Raw genomic sequence first — 20,807 nt, 5'->3', positions numbered from 1 at the left:
CATTTTGAGTTAATTTTTTTTATATGGTTAAAGTAAGGATCCAACTCAATTTATTTGCATGTGGATATCCAGTTTTCCCTGCACCATTTGTTGAAAAGACTGATCTTTCTCCACTGAATGGTGTTGGTGTTCTTACTGAAAATCATTTCACGTGAGGGTTTATTTTCTGGTCTCCCTGTTTTATCCCATTGCTCTATATATATGTCTGTCTTTATGCCAGTACCATATTCTTATTTTAAAAATGTGATTTAATGTTTTCAAAATAGTCCTGTGCCAGGGAAGGATTGATAGTTTTTTATAAAGCAAAACTTCAGTAGATTGTAAGTTTCAGTGCCAGGCTTAAGACTTGGCAGACCTGGCATATAATAGGTGTGTGATTTGAGAATCATGTTTGAAGCCAAAGGAGATCTGAAAAGAAAACAGAAGGCCATGGGGAATATTTGCAGTTAAGAGAGAACAAGAAGGTAGTGGGGGGAACAGGTGTGGCTGAATTATGAAAACTAGAACTGTTTATGTTTTTGCTTTGGTTTTTCCTCTCAATAAAGGAATAATATACAGTTTCTGATGTAATAGGAAGAGAAAAAATGGAAGCATTGATGATACTAAGGATGATATGGTTATAAACCAGTTTAAGGGAAGAATTAAATGGTAGTACAGTAAAATTGAGGCTAAGGTAGACTTCTAAAAAGACATAAGTGAGGGCAGAAGGAGACAAGGAGTGAGTAGATGCCAGAGAGGTAGGGTACTTGTGAATACAAGATTTCTTGGATGTCAAGAAGGAGTGAGGTCAAAAGCAAGTGTTAAAGGCTTTAGCTTTTTAGAGGGATTTACCTCTTTTTTTGAGCTAGAAGAAGTAGACAGAGGAAGCTGTATTTTCAGGTACAGGGATCCAAATAAGCGTGAAAGAGTGGCCACCATCCATCTAGTCCTCTGTCCAGGTGAGGATAAAAAGTAAGAAAGGGAATTTCAAAAGATAAGATCTATAGGAGTAGTTGTTAACCTTTAGGAGAGGAATGTCAGGATGTGTGGAAGGGGCTAGTATAGTTCGAAAATGTTCCCCAAGTCATTCTGGATTCTGGTAATATCCTTACCTGCTCCCTTTGAGAGCCATTCATTTATGTCACTTCTGGGGTTTTTGTTAGAAGAGAATTAGCAGACATAGATAAAGTAATTTTTGTTTGAACTTCATCTAGAATTTGGAGTGCTTTAGTCTGCATAATAACAATAACATCAGGGTGTTAAATTTTTCCCCTTAATTTTCAAGGTGGTTTAATAATAGTAAGTGTTACTTCAGTCATCTGTGTGTGTGGTAAATGTGTTTGTGTTTCATTTACCTGATGGAAACTTAAAACTATCAACTGTACAAAAAATCTTAAGGATTGTGACAATAATAAAACAGTTCTTTATCGTTTAAAATGTAGTTAATTATATAAGATATACATAAAATAATTAAGTGGTAATGTCGCATAGTTACAATTCTGGGTATGCTCAGAATAGGGAGATTACATTAGGAGAGTAGTATTTTTTAAACTATGGACCCATGGTCCATTGTTGGTTTATGAAATCAATTTAATTGCTATTTACTAGTGTCACGTCACTCTTTTTTAAGTGGACTAGGATAGGCTAGAAAATAGATGTTGTACAGGACTCTTACTACTGCATTGCAGTAAGATTTGGTATTCTGTGAAACTTTTAAATATATGAATGTTCGTAACTGTGTACTAAATTAGATGGAAAATATATTTCTTCTGTGAGTTGCAGCCAAAAGTGTTGGAAATCCATTGTAAGATGTTTTGATAAGTTGATGTGTACATTTAAAAATAAAGTCTCTCAATTTCATCTGCTTGTAGCATTCATTCCTAAATTTTTAACATCTTAACTAATCACATGTATATATTTGTGTGTGTAAGTATAAAGTATACACACATATATATGTGTACATATATATATATTTTTTCTTAATAGGTGCAATGGATGAGCTTCATAGTCTGGATCCAAGAAGGCAAGAGTTATTGGAAGCTAGATTTACTGGAGTTGCAAGTGGGAGCACTGGAAGTACGGGCAGTTGCAGTGTTGGAGCTAAAGTGAGCAAAATTCTCATCTTTATTTGACAGTCTTTCTTTCTATTAAATGATCTAAAATAGTATGTAAAGGATTCCTACATAACGTGCTTAACAGCAAATGTAGCTTTTATAATGTGTAGAATAAGATCAGTGTTCATAAATGCGTTTTTAATGTAGTATACCATATTTCAGGGGCATTATAATACAGCATAATATGTTTCAGGGATAAAAAGGAGTTTGGTAGATTGTACTGCCTGTCTCCCACTATGTACTTTCTTATCCTTCCTGCCCTTATTATCCATGGTCCTATCTGTACATCTAATCCACGGTTTCTAACTGCTGCATAAAACTTTAATAGTGTATATCTTTTAGGCCAGGAGTCCTCAACCCCTGGGCCAAGGACCAGTACCAGTCCTGTTAGTAACCGGCCACACAGCAGGAGGTGAGCGGCAGGAGAGTGAGCATTACTGCCTGAGCTCCACCTGTTAGATTCGGCAGCGTTAGATTCTCATAGGAGCATGAACTCTATTGTGAACTGTGCACATGCGAGGGATCCAGGTTGTGCACTCCTTATGAGAATCTAATGCCTGATATGAGGTAGAACAGTTTCATCTCTAAACTATTCCCCACCCAACCTCCACCTTCCCTCTTTTTTCATGGAAAAATTGTCTTCCATGAAACTGATCCTGGGTGCCAAAAAGGTTAGGTATTGCTGTGTTCAGCCTTTCAGTGATAGACCCAGATTGTCTACCTTAAACTGTGATGAGTTTTCATGTACTTGGGCTCTTATGGACCTTTGTGACCATTTATTTAGGATGTTTTCCTAAGAGTACAATTGCTAGATCATAGGGTATGTATAGACTGAAATTGTATAAATACAAGGTTGCTATTCAGAACAGTTGTACTAATCTGCATTTTCAGCGGAGTGCATGAGTATTTCTGTATTTCCATATCGCAGAAACACTTGACACCATCCACATTCCTCATTTAAGTATAAAATATCTTCTTGTTTTACTTGTACCATCAATTATTTTGAGCATTTCTTCTTTTTTTTTTTTTTTTTTTGAGGGAGTCTCACTTTGTCTCCCAGGCTGGAGTGCAGTGGCATGATCTTGGCTCACTGCAACCTCCGCCTCCCAGGTTCAAGCGATTCTCCTGCCTCAGCCTCCCAAGTAGCTGGGATTACAGGTGCTCACCACCACGCCTGGCTAATTTTTGTATTTTTAGTAGAGACGGGGTTTTACCATGCTGGCCAGCTGGTCTCGAACTCCTGACCTCAGGTGATCCACCCACCTCGGCCTCCCAAAGTGCTGGGATTACAGGCGTGAGCCACCGCGCTCGGCCTATTTTGAGCATTTCTTTGTATGCTTGTTAGGTTGTTGGGAGTCTTAGACATTATTTTAATTCTTTGTCTGTTTTTATATTAGTATTACTTTCTTTTTTGAACTGATTTTCTCATGTTCCATGTATATTCTACATGTTGATTTCTTGTTGACTTCATACATCGTAAGTAACTTCTCCCACTTTGTCATATGTCTCTTACTTTGTTCACGGTCTCTGTTGAACTGGAGTTGTGTGAATTCATAGCACATTGAACTCTCTAAATTTGTTGTAGTCAGTCTCACCAATTTTTTGCCTTACGGTTTGTATCTCCAAAGTTTTGACTAACTCTTGGTATTTAACAGAAATAAGCATCACCATTAACCATTTGGGTCAAATAGACCTTTTTGTATTTTTATATTTATAAGTTATTTTACTACTAATTTATAGACACAGGAATAAAAGTATTATGAAAAACAACTTTATTAGATATTTTAATAAGAATTACCTTGTACATCTCTTTGTATCAGGTAAATTTTGGCTCACAGACATAAAAGATGAAAGAGTACTGTGATGTGTCCTTTGAGCATAATGAGGTGGTCCAGAATATGGTTGCAGAATATTATATGATGCAGTCCTTACTGTGTTTTCTTTTTTTCCTTAGAAATATATTGTTCAATTCGTTGATTCTTGAATTTGAGAAAATTCGTCTAGCATTATGTTACCTGATTATGTGAGATTTTACGAATAGTCAATATCACCACCATCAGCTTCAGAGTCTAGACATGCTACTGTTGGTGTTTATATTTTCTGATTCATCTAATAATTGTAAGATGTATTCCTCTGTCATTTTCTTCTCTTGGCCATCGTGGGTGGAAAATGAAAATTTTTGAATTCTTAGGTGGAGTCAGTGAAAGCTAACATTAGACTACAAAGATGGTATTCTAGTCTTTCAAAAATATTCTTAAAAGGCCGGGCGCGGTTGCTCACGCCTGTAATCCCAGCACTTTGGGAGGCCGAGGTGGGCGGGTCACCTGAGGTCAGGAGTTCAAGACCAGCCTCAACATGGAGAAACCCCGTCTCTACTAAAAATACAAAAAAAAATTAGCCAGGCATGGTGGTGCATGCCTGTAATCCTAGCTACTCGGGAGGCTGAGGCAGGAGAATTGCTTGAACCTGGGAGACGGAGGTTGCGGTGAGCCGAGATCGCGCCATTGCACTCCAGCCTGGGCAACAAGAGCGAAACTCAGTCTCAAAAAAAAAAAAAGAAATTCTTAAAAGATGAAGCAAGATGAAAGATGATGCAGTACTTGAAAGATAATGGAAGGCAAGAAGAAAACTGAAAGATGATTTATTTTACTATTGCACCATCCTTTTAGGTTATTAAATCTGTATTTTTCTATTGTTTCCATAACAAACTAAGTAAACTTAGGAGTTTAAGACAACACAAATTTATTATAGTTTTGTAGGTTAGAAGTCTGTTACTAGTTTTATGGGCTAAAATCAAGGTGTTTATAGGACTGTAATCCTTTTTGGAGGCTCAAGGGGAGGATCAGTTTCCTTGCCTTTTTTAGTTTCTTCTTCTTTTTTTTTCCCTCTGAGACAGGATCTCACTCTGTCACTCAGGCTGGAGTGCAGTGGCATGATCTTGGTTCACTGCACCTTCTGCCTCCTGGGGTCAGGTGATGCTCCCACCTTGGCCTCCCCAGTAGCTGGCAGTACAGGTGCGTGCCACCGTGCCCGGCTAATTTTTGTATTTTTAGTAGTGAAGAGGTTTCACCTTGTTGCCCAGGCTGGTCTTGAACACCTGGGCTCAGGTGATTTGCCCACCTCGGCCTCCCAAAGTGTTGGAATACAGGTGTGAGCCACTGCACCAGGCCACCTTTTTTAGTTTCTAGAGGCTGCTGTGTTCTTTGGCTTGGCTGTTCCTCCAGTTTCAAAGCCAGCAACAGCCCATCTCCTTGACCATTCTTCCAAAGTCACGTCTCCCTCTGACAACAGTCTGGAAAGGTTGGGCCTCTACTTTTATGTACTCATGTGATTAGATTAGACCAACCCAAATAATCTGGGATAATCTCCCCAGTTCAAAAGCCTTACCCTTAATCACTTCTGCAAAGTCCTTTTTTTGGCCATGTAAGGTAACATAGTCACAGGCTCTGGAGTTTAGGGCGTGTGTATCATTGGGGAAATTATTCTGCCTACCATACACCATCATTCTTCATTTTTTTCTTTGATTTTTTATTTTGTTTTTTAGTATAGTTGGGAATAATTGATGAAAATAATAAGTGATGATGAAGTAATTGCTAGTACGTGATAAATTCAAAATATAGGAAAAATAAGATATGTAAGATTCCATAATATATTTTAGATTTATGAAAGGGTCCATTTGACATCTGGTAATTGCAAGATGGAATGAGTTTTATTCTATTAACAATAAATATAATTTTTGTTTTTTGGATGATCCCTAAGAAAGAATAAAAGTCCTCAAATATCAGTCTTTACAAATAGTTAGAATGGCTCAAACAAGAAATTCAAAAACTAGAATTTGATCTCATAGACCTTGATGGTATTCTAATTAGATACTGCTTCTGCATCCCTGGACCATAAAGATATTCTACAGTTTCTGTTATTAATTTTATAGGTTTACTATCATACTTGCTCTTTAATCCATCTAGGGTCCATCTTTTATATAATATTGGTAGTGATCCAGTTTTATTTTTCTCCATCTAGTGAACAAGTTTTCTCCACAGTGCTTCTTAAATCATCTTTTTAAAAATTGATTTGTGATGCCATCTTTATCATACATATGACTTACATAATTAACACATATATGATTTACATATATATGATAAGTATATGTGGGCCGTGTGTGGTGGCTCACGCTTGTAATCCCAGCACTTTGGGAGGCCGAGGCTGGTGGATCACTTGAGATCAGGAGTTCAAGACTAGCCTGGTGAACATGGTGGAACCCCATCTCTACTAAAAAATACAAAAAATTAGCTGGGCATGGTGGCGGGTGCCTGTAATCCCAGCTACTCGGGAGGCTGAGACAGGAGAATTGCTTGAACCCAGGAGATGGAGGTTGCAGTGAGCCGAGATTGTGCCATTGCACTCCAGCCTGGGTGACAAGAGTGAGACACTGTCTCAAAAAAAAAAAAAAAAAAGGATATGTATGTGGTTGCCATGTATATATAGTATGTAGGTTTGTCTCTGAAATGTCTCTGATGTTTCAGATGTTTCAGTGATCTGTGTTCTTGTGCTCCAGTATCACATTAAAAATACTATCATATTTTGGTATGTCTTTTTTATATGGTAGAGTAAAATCTCTCGTTTACTCTTTTTCTAGGGTTGACTTTGTTCTTTATGGATCTTTAGTCCTTCATAAAAATTTAAGCATCTCTATATTCTTGATAGCATTTGGGAATTCTTCTATTATAGCTTTTTTTGTGTCTTTTTCCTTAAAATATTCAAATGTAATTTTAATTTTGAATGCATTCAATTTGTAGATTAGGGACTACTAACATCTTTGTAAGATTAGGTTATCCTATTTAAGTACATGAAATGTCTCCCTGTTTATTCAGTTCTCCCCATGGACTTCTTAGGAATTTTCGGCTGTTAGATCCTTTAAAGTTTGTTGTTAATCTTTTTTAAATTATATTTTCTAGTTGATTTTTGCTGGCTTAGGATGCTTTTAATTTTTATAGTTTGGTCTTGTATCTGGCAGTCTTGCTGTTCTCTTTTATTGGTTGTAATGGTTTGTTGGTTCTGTAGATTTATTTAAGGGAAATAATTATCTTCCAAAAATGATAGTTTAATCTCTTATACCTTAAATACATATTTTTTCCTTATCTTGGTCATGGTCATGACCTTGAATGCTGTGTCTTGTTCTTGCTCTAAAAGAGGAATTGTCTAAAGTTTCTTCATTAAGTGTAATGTTTGCTCTAGGTTTGGAGTATATAACTGCCCAAATTAAAGAAGAGCCTTTCTATTCCTGGTTAGTTAAGGAGATTTTGTTTGTTTTAAAAATTATAAATAGTTTTGAACTTATGAAAGTCTTTTTTCAGTGTTGATTAAAAGACTCAGATTTTTCTCCTTTGGATTATTAATACAATAATTTAATAGATTCTTAAAATGTTGAACCTTGTTTGTATTTCTGGGATAAACCATACTTGATATGATATACTATTTAAAAAACATTTATCAGGCCAGGCGTGGTGGCTCACACCTGTAATCCCAGCACTTTGGGAGGCCAAAGTGGGCGGATCACGAGGTAAGGAGTTTAAGAACAGCCTGGCCAATATGGTGAAACCCTGTCTCTAGTAAAAATACAAAAATTAGCTGGGCATGGTGGCGTTTGCCTGTAGTCCCAGCTACTTGGGAGGCTGAGGCAGGAGAATTGCTTGAACTCGGCAGGCGGAGGTTGCAGTGCGCCAAGGTCATGCCACTGCACTGCAGCCTGGGCCACAGAGCAAGACTCTCTCAAAAAAAACAAAAACAAACAAACAAAATCCCTACCATTTATTGGATTTAATACATGATTAATTATTTAGAATTTTTACATATATGCTTTAAGAGAAATGAATGTGCCGACTGGAAGAATGTAGTTCAGTGAGTTTTGACAAATGTATATACACTCATGTAATCTACATTCCTCTTAAGATACAGAACATTTTCATTACCCTACCATATCTGTTTTATAATTCACTATCACATTAGCCTCACAAAATGAACTGGGCCCCTTTCACTATTTTTAGTTTTTTCAGCATCCTGTATATGATAGGAAATGTTCATGAGAATATGAGTAGACACGTAAAACTGTCTTGGCCTGGCCTGGAGCTTATTTAGAATGGTGGCTTTTTTTTTTTTTTTTTGAATACAGGGTCTCACTTTGTCGCCCAGGCTGGAGTGCAGGGGTGTGATCTCGGCTCACTGCAACCTATGCCTCCCAGGCTCAAGCAGTCCCTCTATCTCAGCCTCCCAAGTAGCTGGGACTATAGGTGCTTGCACCATGACATTCGGCTAGTTTTTTGTTGTTGCTGGACTTTTTTTGTGGAGACCAGGTTTTACCATGTACCCAGACTGGTCTCAAACTCTTGACTCAAGTGATCCACCTGTCTTGGCCTCCCAAAGTGCTGGAATTACAGGTGTGAGCCACTGTGCTCAGCCGGGGAGATCTTTTACTGTGATTTTAATTTCTTTAATATTTAGTTCATCAGTTCATTTCATGTAAGCTTTTAAACTTATTAGTATATAGTTATAATACTTTAAAAACCTCCTTTGTTATTTTCTTTCTTCATATTCTCCTTTTCTGTTCATTCTTGCCAGAGCTTTGTTTAATGACTATTTCAAATAAACAAATTTTTGTTTTAATTTTTTTCACTGCTTTTTTCTTCTCCCTTTTCCGCAGTGATTTCTGCCTTCATAATTTACTTGTTATTTTGGATTTGCTTCTCTGGCTCTTCTTCCAGCTATTGAGTTGAATGTTTAGTTTATTTACTTGTATATAGAAATAATTAATGTACAGTAAAATGTGTAGCTCTTATGTGTTCGGTTATGGGACTTTCTCCCCATGGTTTTTATTAAGGTATAATTATCAGTTAGTAAAATTACCCTTTTTTACTATATAGTTCTGTTGTAAGATTTGACAGATGTATATAATTGTGTAACCACCATCACAATTAAGGTATTAAATAGTTTATTTTGCCGAAATATTTTCCCATACCCCTTTGTAGTCAACTCTTCTAGGTTGCCTCTGACAACCACTGATCTGTTTTCTGTTCTTTTAGTTTAGGTTTTTAAGAAATGCTGTATAAATGGATACATATTGCAATATGTACCTTTTTGAGTCTGGCTTCTTTTAACTTATCATAATGCATTCATTTGAGATTGATCCATGTTGTTGGATATTTGACCCTTTTGAATGCTAAATAGTATTCTGCTCTATGAAGATAACCACTTCTTTTTAGTCCATTTTCTGTTTATTTATTTTTTTGAGACAGTCTTGCTCTGTCGCCCAACTGGAGTGCAGTGGCACAACCTTGGCTCACTGCAACCTCCACTTCCCAGGTTCAAGCGATTCTTCTGCCTCAGCCTCCCGAGTAGCTGGGATTACAGGCATGTGCCACCATGCCCAGCTAATTTTTGTATTTTTAGTAGTGAAGGGGTTTCACCCTGTTGGTCAGGCTGGTCTGAACTCCTGACTTCAAGTAATCCACCTGCCTTGGCTTCCCAAAGTGCTGGCATTACAGGCATGAGCCACCACGCCTGGCCTTTTTAGTCCATTTTCTAGATGAGGAACATTTGTGTTGTTTCCAGTGTTTTGATAATTAGGAATAAAGGTATTATAACCATTCACGTATTCCCCCCTCTTAGATTTGGAAATTGTTCAGTGTAAATACCACACAAAACAAAATATAGAACACTTCCATCCCTCCAGAGAGTTTTCTTCTGCCCCTTTCCAGTCAGTTCCCTCTTGTCAAACCCTTTCCCCCAACCCTTATCTAATTTCTGTCACTACAGATTAGTTCTGCCTGTACTTGGATTCCATATACAGTAAATGAAAGTATGCAGTATATTCTTTTGTATCTGGCATCCTTTATTTAACGTAGTGTTTTTGAGATTTATCCAGGTTGTTGCTGTTTTAGTAGTTAATTCTTTTTGTTGCTGAATAGAATTCCACTGTATGGATATACCACAGTTATGCATTTAGTAGAGTGGTATTTGGATGTTTTCATTTTGCCTGTTAGGAGTAAGGTTACAATAAACATTTTGGTACAAATGTTTTGGTAACATGTTTTAATTTCTCTTGGGAAGATACTTAGCTGGATAGATGTATATTTTACTTGATAAAAAACTGCCAGATTTCCAGTGTTTGTACCTGTATAAGAACTTTGATTGTTCTGCATCCTCCCTGACATTTTGTTGTGATTCTTTTTCATTTTAGTGTAGTGGGTGTGAAGTAATATCAGCTCGTTTATTTTAACTTTTCTTGTTTCTTGATTAATGCTGTCCCTCCAAGAACTGCTGTAACTGTTCCATAAGTTTTGATGGGTGCTGTTTTAATTAATGTTCAGATCTGTATATTTCATAATTACCTTTGTTTCCTTTTTAACACAAGGGTTATTAATATAGGATATTTTGAGCTATCTTTTTGTTGTGGATTTTCAATCTGTTGCATTACAGTTGGAAAGTAGTTTGTATGACATCAGTCCCTGACATCAGTCCCTGAATGTGCCTTATTTTAGAAACATTTCATATCTAATAGCTGTTAATTGTATTTGTTCAGATCTTAGATATCTCCTTGCATTGTCAACTTGGCGTATCTTTTTCTGAGAGAGATGTATTAAAATATTTAACTGATGATTTATGTATTTCTACTTGCTGTTCATTTGTTTTTGCTTGATATATTTTGAGGCAGTATTTTTACATGTGTATCTCTTGTTCTGTTCTTTTTGTGACTGTATACTACTTACTGTTAATTTTAGCTTTCTTTTGGTTTATGTTTGTTTTAGGTGTATGGTTTTCTATTTTATTTTTGCTCTTTTTAAATGTGTTTCTTGGGGCTGGGAGTAGTGGCTCATGCCTGTAATCCCAGCACTTTGGGAGGCCGGGGCAGGTGGATCACTTGAGCCCAGGAGTTCGAGACCAGCCTGGGCAACATGATGAAACCCTATCTCTACAAAACATTAGCCGGGCGTGGTGGTACCCACCTGTGGTCCCAGGGAGCTTCTTGGGAGGCTGAGTTGGGAGGATTACTTGAGCTCAGGAGGTTGAGGCTGCAGTGAGCTGAGATCATGCTACTTCACTCCAGCCTGGACGACAGAGTGAGACCCTGTCTCATTTAAAAAAAAAAAAAATTAAATGCATTTCTTGTAGACAGCATATGTTTTTTGATACAATAGGAGCATTCGACTCTCTTAAATGGTGAGTTTTGTTTATTACATTTTTTGTAATTATTGTTATTTTCTGACTCGGTTCTGCCATCTATTGCTTAATGTCTTCTTGTACTTTACGTGTTTTCCATTGGACAAATGAATTTTTTTCCTGATGTTTTAAAGTTACATATTCTATTGTAGTGTTATAATGACAGTATACTCAGTGTAGTGTATAGTATATGAGTATAGAGTGTCATTATAACACTAAAAATGCTCTCTCAAACTGCATTCCTGTGGGTTTGTTCCCCTTAAAATTTTTATTACTTTTTACTTTGAAAATAATATATACATATAGATAAGTTGAAAATGTAGTATAAAGAATGCCATCATATTCTTCATCTAGATTTAAAAGGTGTAAACAGTTTTGCTTAATTTGTGTTCATGTACATCTTTACCGTGTCTCTCTGGTATTGCTGTGGTCTCCTGGCTCCTGTTTTTTTTGTTGTTGTTGTTGTTGTTTTTTGAGAGAGAGGTCTCACTCTGTCACCCAGGCTGGAGTGCGGTGACGCAATCTCGGCTCACTGCAGCCTCTGCCTCCTAGGCTCAAGTGATCCTCATGTGTAAGCCTCCTGAGTAGCTTGGATAGGCAAGTGCCACCATGCCTGGCTAAGTTTTTTGTATTTTTTTTAGAGATGAGTCTCACCATGTTGCCCAGGCTGGCATTTAACTCCTGGGCTCAAGCAGTTCGCCCACGTCGGCCTCCCAGAATGGTGGAATTACAGGCCTGAGCCACTGCGCCTGGCCAGCTCCTTTTTTTATTCCGTTGTTATAATTCATTATTGTCTTTGAAATTCAAATTGTCCCACATTTGGCCAGTGGAAACTCCTTCGCATGGTCACTTTAGAGATCTTTTATCAGTCTTTGGTTTTCAGACACAAGACATTTCTGGCTTACCTCGTCCTTTTCTGCATTGAATATGAACAGACATTCTCCAAGGATTCCTGGTTCATTTTAATGAAGAATGGTGCTTAGGAACCAACATCTAGGTGCTAGTTATGCTTGTTGTTATAATACATAATAGTCTCTTAGAAGAATGCCAGCTAATGTAGAATCAGAACACTCACCATTTGACATCCCCAATATAATTATTGATTAAGGCAAGGATCATATGTTTTCCATTGGACATTTACATTTAGTAAAATGTTTTCAAGAGCAGTATACTTACAGAGTCCTAATGTTTTACCCCATAGATTAGTTATTACAAAAGAGAAATGTGTCTAAAATGGACACCATTTCTCACCACCATAATAAGCAAGATCAGACTTTTCATTGGCATATTATCTCAGAGAATCTGACATTGTATGTGCCTCCTAAGGTGGTGCAGTAGGAGTTACACAAATCACCTCTGTTTTTAATGCTGGAAATATTTGATTTGAATTTAGTCATGAGACAATACTCCTGGGACACTGCTAGACAACTGGCCTGGACTCATCAAAGTATTCAGTGTCTTGAAGAACAAAGAGAGGTAAATGGAATTGTTGTAGATTGGATGAGGCTAAAGAGACAAGACATAGCAATCAGATGTAGTGTGTGAATCTGAATCCTGATTTGCACCTGGACTGGAGGAAAACAGTTATAAAGGACATTTTTGTGACAATAGGGAAAATTCAAGTACAGGTATATGTTGGATGAAGATACTGAATTAATGTTGGTTTTACTCTTTTGTCTTTTAAGTTGTAATTTTAAAATATAGGTGAAGCTACAGAGTGTATGACAGTTGTGACCAATGACTCCTGTAATGTTTAGAGTGATGATGATAATGTGCTTGTGAGATGCAGTATTAATAGGTAGGCAAATTTTAATGATAGTAGCATCAAGAGTTTGTAATTTGGAAGTAAAAACATTCTAAGGATCAAATTGCTGGTAGCAACGGTGCTCTAGCAGAGAGGGTCGGGTAGAAAGGTAAATACATTATCTAGGAGTATTGATTTATTTCTAGAGAAAAATAGAGCAGTATATTTGCCAGCAGCAAGGAAGTAAGCACAAGCAACAGATACTGTACATACAACCTTCATTTTTTGTTTTTCTGCTTTTATTGTTTTTAATTGATAGAGTAATTGTACATATTTATGGAGTACAGTGTGATATTACATGTAGAGACAATGCATAATGATCAGATCAGGGTAACTAGCATATTTGTCACCTCAAACATTTATCATTTCTTTGTGATAGGAACATTCGAAATCTGCTCTTCCAGCTATTTGAAGATATACAGTAAATTGTTGTTAATTATAGTCTTCCTATAGTGCTATAGAACACTAGGACTTACTCTTCCTATGCAGCTGTACTTCTATATTCATTAATCAACTGTTGGCTGTCCCCTCCCGCCTACTCTTCCCTGCCTCTATTCTGCTCTCTACTTACAAGATCAGCCTTTTTGGTTTCTGCATATGAGTGAGAACATGCAGTATTTATCTTTCTGTGCCTGGCTAATTTCACTTAACAATGTCCTCCAAGCTCATCAGTGTTGCTGTGAATGAGAGAAAATTTTTTAATGGTGAAATAGTATTCCATTGTGTATGTATACCACATTTTCTTTATCCATTTGTCTGTTGATGGACACTTACATTGATTCCATACTTCAGCTATTATGAATCATGTTACAGTAAACATGGGAATGCGGATATCTCTTCAGCATACTGATTTCCTTTCCTTTGTGTATACCCAGTAGTAGGATTGCTGGATCATATGGTAGTTGTATCTTTTTTTTTTAAGGAGCCTCCATATTTTTTTCCATAATGGCTATACTAATTCGCACTTCCACCAACAGTGTAGGAGGGTTTCCCTTTCTCTGCATCCTTGCTAGTATTTGTTATTTTTTGTCTTTTTTTTTTTTTTTTTTTTTTTCGAGACGGAGTCTCGCTCTGTCGCCAGGCTGGAGTGCAGTGGCGCAGTCTCGGGGCTCACTGCAACCTCCGCCTCCTGGTTTCAAGCGATTCTCCTGCCTCAGCCTCCTGAGTAGCTGGGACTACAGGCGCACGCCACCACACTCATCTAATTTTTGTATTTTTAGTAGAGATGGCGTTTCACCATGTTGGCCAGGCTGGTCTCAAACTCCTGACCTCAAGTGATCCGCCCGCCTCAGCCTCCCAAAGTGCTGGGATTACAGGCGTGAGCCACTGCGCCCAGCCAAGCATTTTTTAAATATACCTGTTAAAATTTGTATGGTTTTTGTATGGTTACTTCTTTCAAGAGATGTCTTTGCCCATTTTTAGATTGGATTATTTATTGTTTTGCTGTTGAGTTGTTTGAGTTCCTTGTAAATTCTGGATGTTAATCCCTTCTCAGATGAATAGTTTACAAATCACTTTCTTGCATTCTGCAGGTTGTATCTTCACTCTATGATTGTTTCCTTTGCTGTGAAGAAGCTTTTTAGTTTGAGATAATAGTTTGTCTATTTTTGCTTTTGTTGCCTGTGCTTTTGAGATCTTCTTCATAAAATCTTAACCTAGACCAATGCCCTGAAGTGTTTCCTCTAAGGTTTCTTCTAGTAGTTTCATAGTTTGGGATCTTACATTTAAATCTTTAACCCATTTTGAGTTGATTTTTGTATACAGTGAGAGATAGGGGCTAGTTTCATTTTTCTGCATATGGATATCCAGTTTTTAATGTTCCCAGTGCCTTTGTCGAAGATTAGTTGGCCATAAATGCATAGATTTATTTCTGGGTTCTATTCTGTTCCATTGATCTGTGTCTGTTACACAAAATCAACATACAAAAAGTAGTAGCATTTCTATACACCAACAATGAACTAGCAGAAAAAGAAATCAAGAAAGCAATCCCTGGCTGGGAGCAGTGGCTTATGCCTGTAATCCCAGCACTTTGGGAGGATCACTTGAGGCCAGGAGTTTGAGACCAGCCTGGCCAACATGGTGAACATTGTAGTATATTTTGAAGTCCAGTAGTGTGATGCCTCCAGTTTTATTCTTTTAGCTCTGTATTGCTTTGGCTATTCAGAGTCTTCTGTGGTTTCATATGAATTTTAGGACGTTTTTTCTCTTTCTGTGAGGAATGTCATTGGTATTTTGATAGGAATTGCATTGAATCTGTAGATCACTTTTGGTAGTATGTCATTTTCACAGTATTCTTCCAATTCATGAATGTGGGGTGTCTTTCTATTTTTTTATGTCCTCTTTAATTTTTTTCTTCAGTGCTTTATAATTTTCCTTGTAGAAATCCTTCACCTCATTGGTTACGTTTATTTCTACTTTTGTTTGTTTGTTCTTAGTTCTTGTAAATGGAATTTTTTTTTTTTTTTTGAGACAGAATCTCAACTCTGTTGCCCAGGCTGGAGTGCAGTGGTGCAATCTCGGCTCACTGCAACCTCTGCCTCCCAGGTTCAAGCAATTCTCATGCCTCAGCCTCCCAAATAGCTGGGATTACAGGCGCCCACCACCATGCCCAACTAATTTTTGTATTTTTAGTAGAGACGGCATTTCACCATGTTGGCCAGGCTGGTCTCAAACTCCTGGCCTCAAGTGATCCTCCCAAAGTGCTGGGATTACAGGCGTGAGCCACTGCTCCCAGCCAGAGATTGCTTTCTTGATTTCTTTTTCTGCTAGTTCATTGTTGGTGTATAGAAATGCTACTAATTTTTGTGTGTTGATTTTGTATTCTGCACCTTTACTGAATTTATCAGTTCTGACAGCTTTTTGGTGAAGCTTTTAGGGTTTTCTATATATGAATTTGTGTCATCTGCTATACATAGAACTTTTAAATTACTGGAATAGAATGTAGAAGGAGGAATATAAAGAAATGTAATTCAACAAAAGAGAAGGAGAAAAAGAAAAAAAGAAAATATTTCATTTTTATCTGCTATTATATAAGATGGAAGCAATAAAGCCAGGCATGTATTAACACAGTAAATGAGACTCCATCTACAGGCTGTTAACAAGAAACATCCCTTAAAAAATGATGAACATTGGAAATATCTGGAAAGAAAGTATCTCAGATAATCACGAAGAAAAATGAAGTGCAATTAAATATAAATTTGAGGTCAAGAGTGGTGGCTCATGCCTGTAATCCCACCACTTTGGGAGGCTGAGGCAGGTGGATCACTTGAGGCCAGGAGTTCAACCCCATCTCAAAAAATTAGCCGGACATGGTGGGATGTGCCTGTAATCCCATCTACTCAGGAATCCGAGGCAGGAGAATTGCTTGAACCCAGGAGGCGGCGGAGATTGCAGTGAGCCAGGATTGCACCACTGCACTCCAGCCTCAGTGACAGAGTGTGACTTATGTCTCAAAAAAAATTATATATATATATATATATATAAATTTGAGATCAATTTTTTTCTTAACTCAGAACCTTCCCCAAACTTCCCATTGCATTTCAAATAAAATTCAGTGTCTTCACTGTGCCCCACACAGATCAGAAGGCCTTCCTCTAAATCAGGAGGCCTTTTGATCTAGTGTTAGGCTAACAACTGCCCCACCACGGCAGTTATTATTTGCTGTCTTATTTGCCACTTGCCTCAAACACACTTCATGCTGACTTCATTCAAATTTCCGCTCTTCAGAGAGGCCTTATCTCACCGCTGTATGTAAGGTAATACCTTTGTCACTGCCCCTTAGTTTCTCCACTTCTTTTTTTTAATACTACAACTTATTGATTCCGTAGGTAATACTAAAATTTATGTGTTTGTTTATATTCTCTTTCCCTTCTCGTAATGGAAACTCCATGAGCACTGGACTTCAGTCTGTTTTTTTCACTGCTGTATCCCTAGCATCTACAACAGAACCAAGGCCCTCAATGAATACTTTTGAATGCATGAATGAATAGCAAATAAAGCATTCTTCAAAGGCAAAAACCTTGAATGGTATAATGATAGACGTTTTTTAAGGACTAAGTCTCCACAAAGAAGATAAGGCAGTTAAAATTTTTATATATCAAACCGTTTTAGAAATAACGTAGTGAATTTATTAAAACACAGTTAGAATGAGGGATTTTAAATAATTCTTTTAGATTTTGACTATTGTTTTACCCTAAGCCTGTTTCGCCTGTTTATTTACTTACCAGACCCTGATAGCATATGAATTTGTGACTCTCAGATAGAAAGAAGGGTAAATGTTATAAACTGTAATTATGTAAACTTATTGTGTAGTTGTCATGTTGGGAGAAGTTAAGGATATATTTTCTTATTTTACATAATGAGGAGTCATTACACACAGTTTGAACTTAAAGAAAATATTATATTTAAGGTAAGGCAACCATTTGAAGAATTAAAAATAAAAATATAACTAAATGTGTCAGAAAGAAGGAGAAACTGTGATGCTAGATAAATTCTTCATCTTCCATGGCAGGGTCAATTGAGGATTTACTAGAATCTGGTACGTACTCACCTGTTTGAAAGAAAGGAAGTAAAGAAAAAAAGGAATGAAGAAGCTATCTGTGTTTTGATTTGGAAATGTCTCCAAGATATATTAAGAGAAAAATATGCAATGCAGTCTGTATAATGTTATCTTTGAGTGAGAAGGGAGGAACCAAAGAATATATATTTAATTTGCTTGTATAGAAATAGAGACTCTAGGAAGACAGTAAGAAAGAAACCAAAGTAGCCTGTTTATATTGCCTATTCAAAAGTTAATTAAAAACATTTTTTAAATAAGTCATTGCCTCTCAATAGTGGGACTGATGTGGGAAGGAGAAATTATCTTTCTGTAATGATTGAAATTCCTCTTATGTGCCTGTGTTGCTTTTATATTTTTTAAAACAATGTCTCATGGGTGTTTTTTTAAAAAACCTATTCTTTTGAAGGCTTCAAGTCTGCGTATGTCTGCTTGCAGTGGAACATGCTATATCAGTGTCTGCATGAATGATTATATACTGTACTTTGTTGAGCTTTTTTCCTTCTGATTTCCCTCCACTAATGTGAACTTTTAGAACCACTTTTATTGAGATATAATTAACATACCATCAAAATGACTCATTTAACATATTTAATGTATTCACTTTTTTATGCAACCATTACCACTGTCGAACTCTAAAACATTTTTATTACCCCAAAACTGAAACACACAAACATTAGCAACAACTTTCCTTCTTCCCTAGCCTACACTGCATTGCCTGGCAACCACCAGTCTACTTTCTTTATCTCTGGATTTGCTTGTTCTGGACATTTTATATCAATGGAGTGATACAATATGAGTTATTTTGTGCCTGGCTTTTTTTTTTTTTTTTTTTTTTTTTTGAGACGGAGTTTCACTCTTGTTGTCCAGGCTGGAGTGCAGTGGCGCTATCTTGGCTCACTGCAACCTCCACCTTCTGGGTTCAAGTGATTCTCCTGCCTCAGCCTCCTCAGTAGCTGGGATTACAGGCACGTACCACCACTTGTGGCTAATTTTTGTATTTTTAATAGAGATGAGGTCTCACCATGTTGGTCAGGCTGGTCTCAAACTCCTGACCTCATGATCCACCCTCCTTGGCCTCCCAAAGTGCTGGGATTACAGGTGTGAGCCACTGCGCCTGGCCTGTGCCTGGCTTTTAAAACCTAGCATAATGTTTTCATGTTCACATATGTTATAGTATGTATTGTACTCATTCCATTATATGACAGACTGTTCCATTATATGGATGTGCCACATTTTGTTTGTTCTTTTGTGAGTTGTTGGACATTGGGTGGTTGTTTCCGTTTTTTGATGCAAATGTTATGAACTGTTAGGAACACTCTTAGAAATTTTTTGTAGACATATGTTTTAGTTCTTTTAGGTATATAGATAGGAGTGAAATTGCTGATTCTATGTTAACTCTGTGTTTAATGTTTTGAGGAACTGCCAAACTCCTTTTCAAAATAGCCACACCATTTTATATTCCTACCAGCAATGCATGAGAGTTCCACTTTCTCCACATCCCTGTCAACACTTATTATTGTCTTTTTAAATTATAGCCTGTATTCATCTGCTTGTGTTGCCATAACAGAATGCCAGAGACTGGGCAGTTTATAAAGAAAGAGGTTTATTTAGCTCTTGGCTCTGCAGGCTGCGAGGTTCAAGGACATGGCCTTGGCTTCTGGCGAGGAGTTTTACACTTCCTCATGTTACAGAAGGTCAAAGGGGAAGTGGATATGTGTGAGGAGGGACTGGGGAGGGGGAACCTTGCTTTGTAACAACGTGCTCTTGCTGGAACTAAATCCAGTCTTGCCAGAGTAAGAACTCACTCATTACTGCAAGAGTCGCACCAGGCCATTCATGAGGGAGATATAACACAAGCACCTTTCACTAGACCTTACTTCCCACACCGCCACACTTTGGACCAAATTTCAAAATGAGTTTTGGTGGAGATGAACAGACCATATTCAATCCATAGCATAACCATTCTGGGTGATGTGTGAAGTGGGATCTCACTGTGTTTTTGGTATGTATTTCCCTAATGACTGATGAGCATCTTTTCATGTGCTTATTTTCCATTCATATATCTTCTCTGGTGAAGTGTTTGTTAAAATCCTTTTCCCATTTTAAAATTGGGTTATTTCTTAAATCTTGAGTTATAAGAATTCTTTATACTTACTGGGTACTAGACTCTTATCAGATACATGATTTACAGATTTTTGTCTCATTCTGTAGGTGTCATATCTAAGAAATCATTGCTTAATCCAGAATCACATATTTATATACCTATGCTTTCTTCTAGGGAGTTTATAATTATAAATAATTCTTACATTTAGGTCTTTGATCCATTTTGAGTTAATTTGCATATATGGTATGAGGTAGGGAATCCAAAATAATTTTTTTGCGTTGGACTATTCAGTTGTCTCAGCAACATTTGTTGAAAAGACTATTCTTTCTCCCTTTGAATTGTCCTGGAACCTTTGTCAAAAGTTAATTGATTGTAAATATATGGGTTTATTTCTGAACTCTTAATTCTGTTCTGCTGATCTGTATGTCTATCTTTTCGCCATACCACACTGTGTTGGTTAATATAGCTTTGTAGTAGGTTTTGAAACTGGCAGTGTGTATCCTCCAACTCTGTTCTTTTTTCAAGATTATTTTGGCTATTCTGGGTCCCTTGCATTTCAATATGACTTTTATGATCAATTTGTCAATTTCAACAAAAGGCCAACTGGGCTTTTGTTAGGAATTTTGGTGAATGTCTAGGTTGATTTGGGAAGTATTGCCATCCTAATAACATTAAGTCTTCTAGCACATGAACACAACTGTTGGTACATTCATTTAGATCTTCTTTATTTTCTTTCAATGATGTTTTTTAGTTTATACTGTGTAAGTCTTGCATTTGTTTTGTTAAATTTATTCCTAAGTATTTTATTTTTTTGATAGTATTGTAAATGAAGTTTTCTTAATTTGTTTTTCACATTGCTCTTTGCTGTTTTATAGATATACATTTGGTTTTTGTGTGTTAGTCTTGTGTCTTGCAACCTTTCTGAACTTACTAGCTTTAATAGTTTTGCTGTTATTACTGTATTTACCTTTAGTATTTACCTTTTATTTTTTTCTTGCCTAATTTTCATTGACTAGAACATCCAATACAATGTTG

The 20,807-nt window shown here is 36.9% G+C and overlaps 1 protein-coding gene across 9 annotated transcripts in view; it reads left to right on the top strand.

Annotated features, from left to right (window-relative positions):
- The window catches only part of TLK1 (tousled like kinase 1), a 170,513-nt gene that overhangs the window by 41,605 nt on the left and 108,101 nt on the right, over window positions 1-20,807 (top strand). For 6 of the 9 annotated variants that reach the window (XM_001141231.8, XM_063790559.1, XM_016950016.4 and 3 more), the window contains exon 2: window positions 1,966-2,084. The exons of the other annotated variants lie outside the window; for them this stretch is intronic. In XM_001141231.8, the coding sequence (XP_001141231.2) occupies window positions 1,966-2,084 (119 nt within the window). The remainder of the gene's footprint in view (window positions 1-1,965; window positions 2,085-20,807) is intronic. 9 annotated transcript variants of the gene reach the window in all.

This window comes from Pan troglodytes, chromosome 13, assembly GCF_028858775.2.
Source record: "Pan troglodytes isolate AG18354 chromosome 13, NHGRI_mPanTro3-v2.0_pri, whole genome shotgun sequence".
Classification (NCBI taxonomy): domain Eukaryota; kingdom Metazoa; phylum Chordata; class Mammalia; order Primates; family Hominidae; genus Pan; species Pan troglodytes.
Note: the sequence above shows the minus strand (reverse complement) of the source record. Positions and strands in the feature narration are given on the sequence as shown.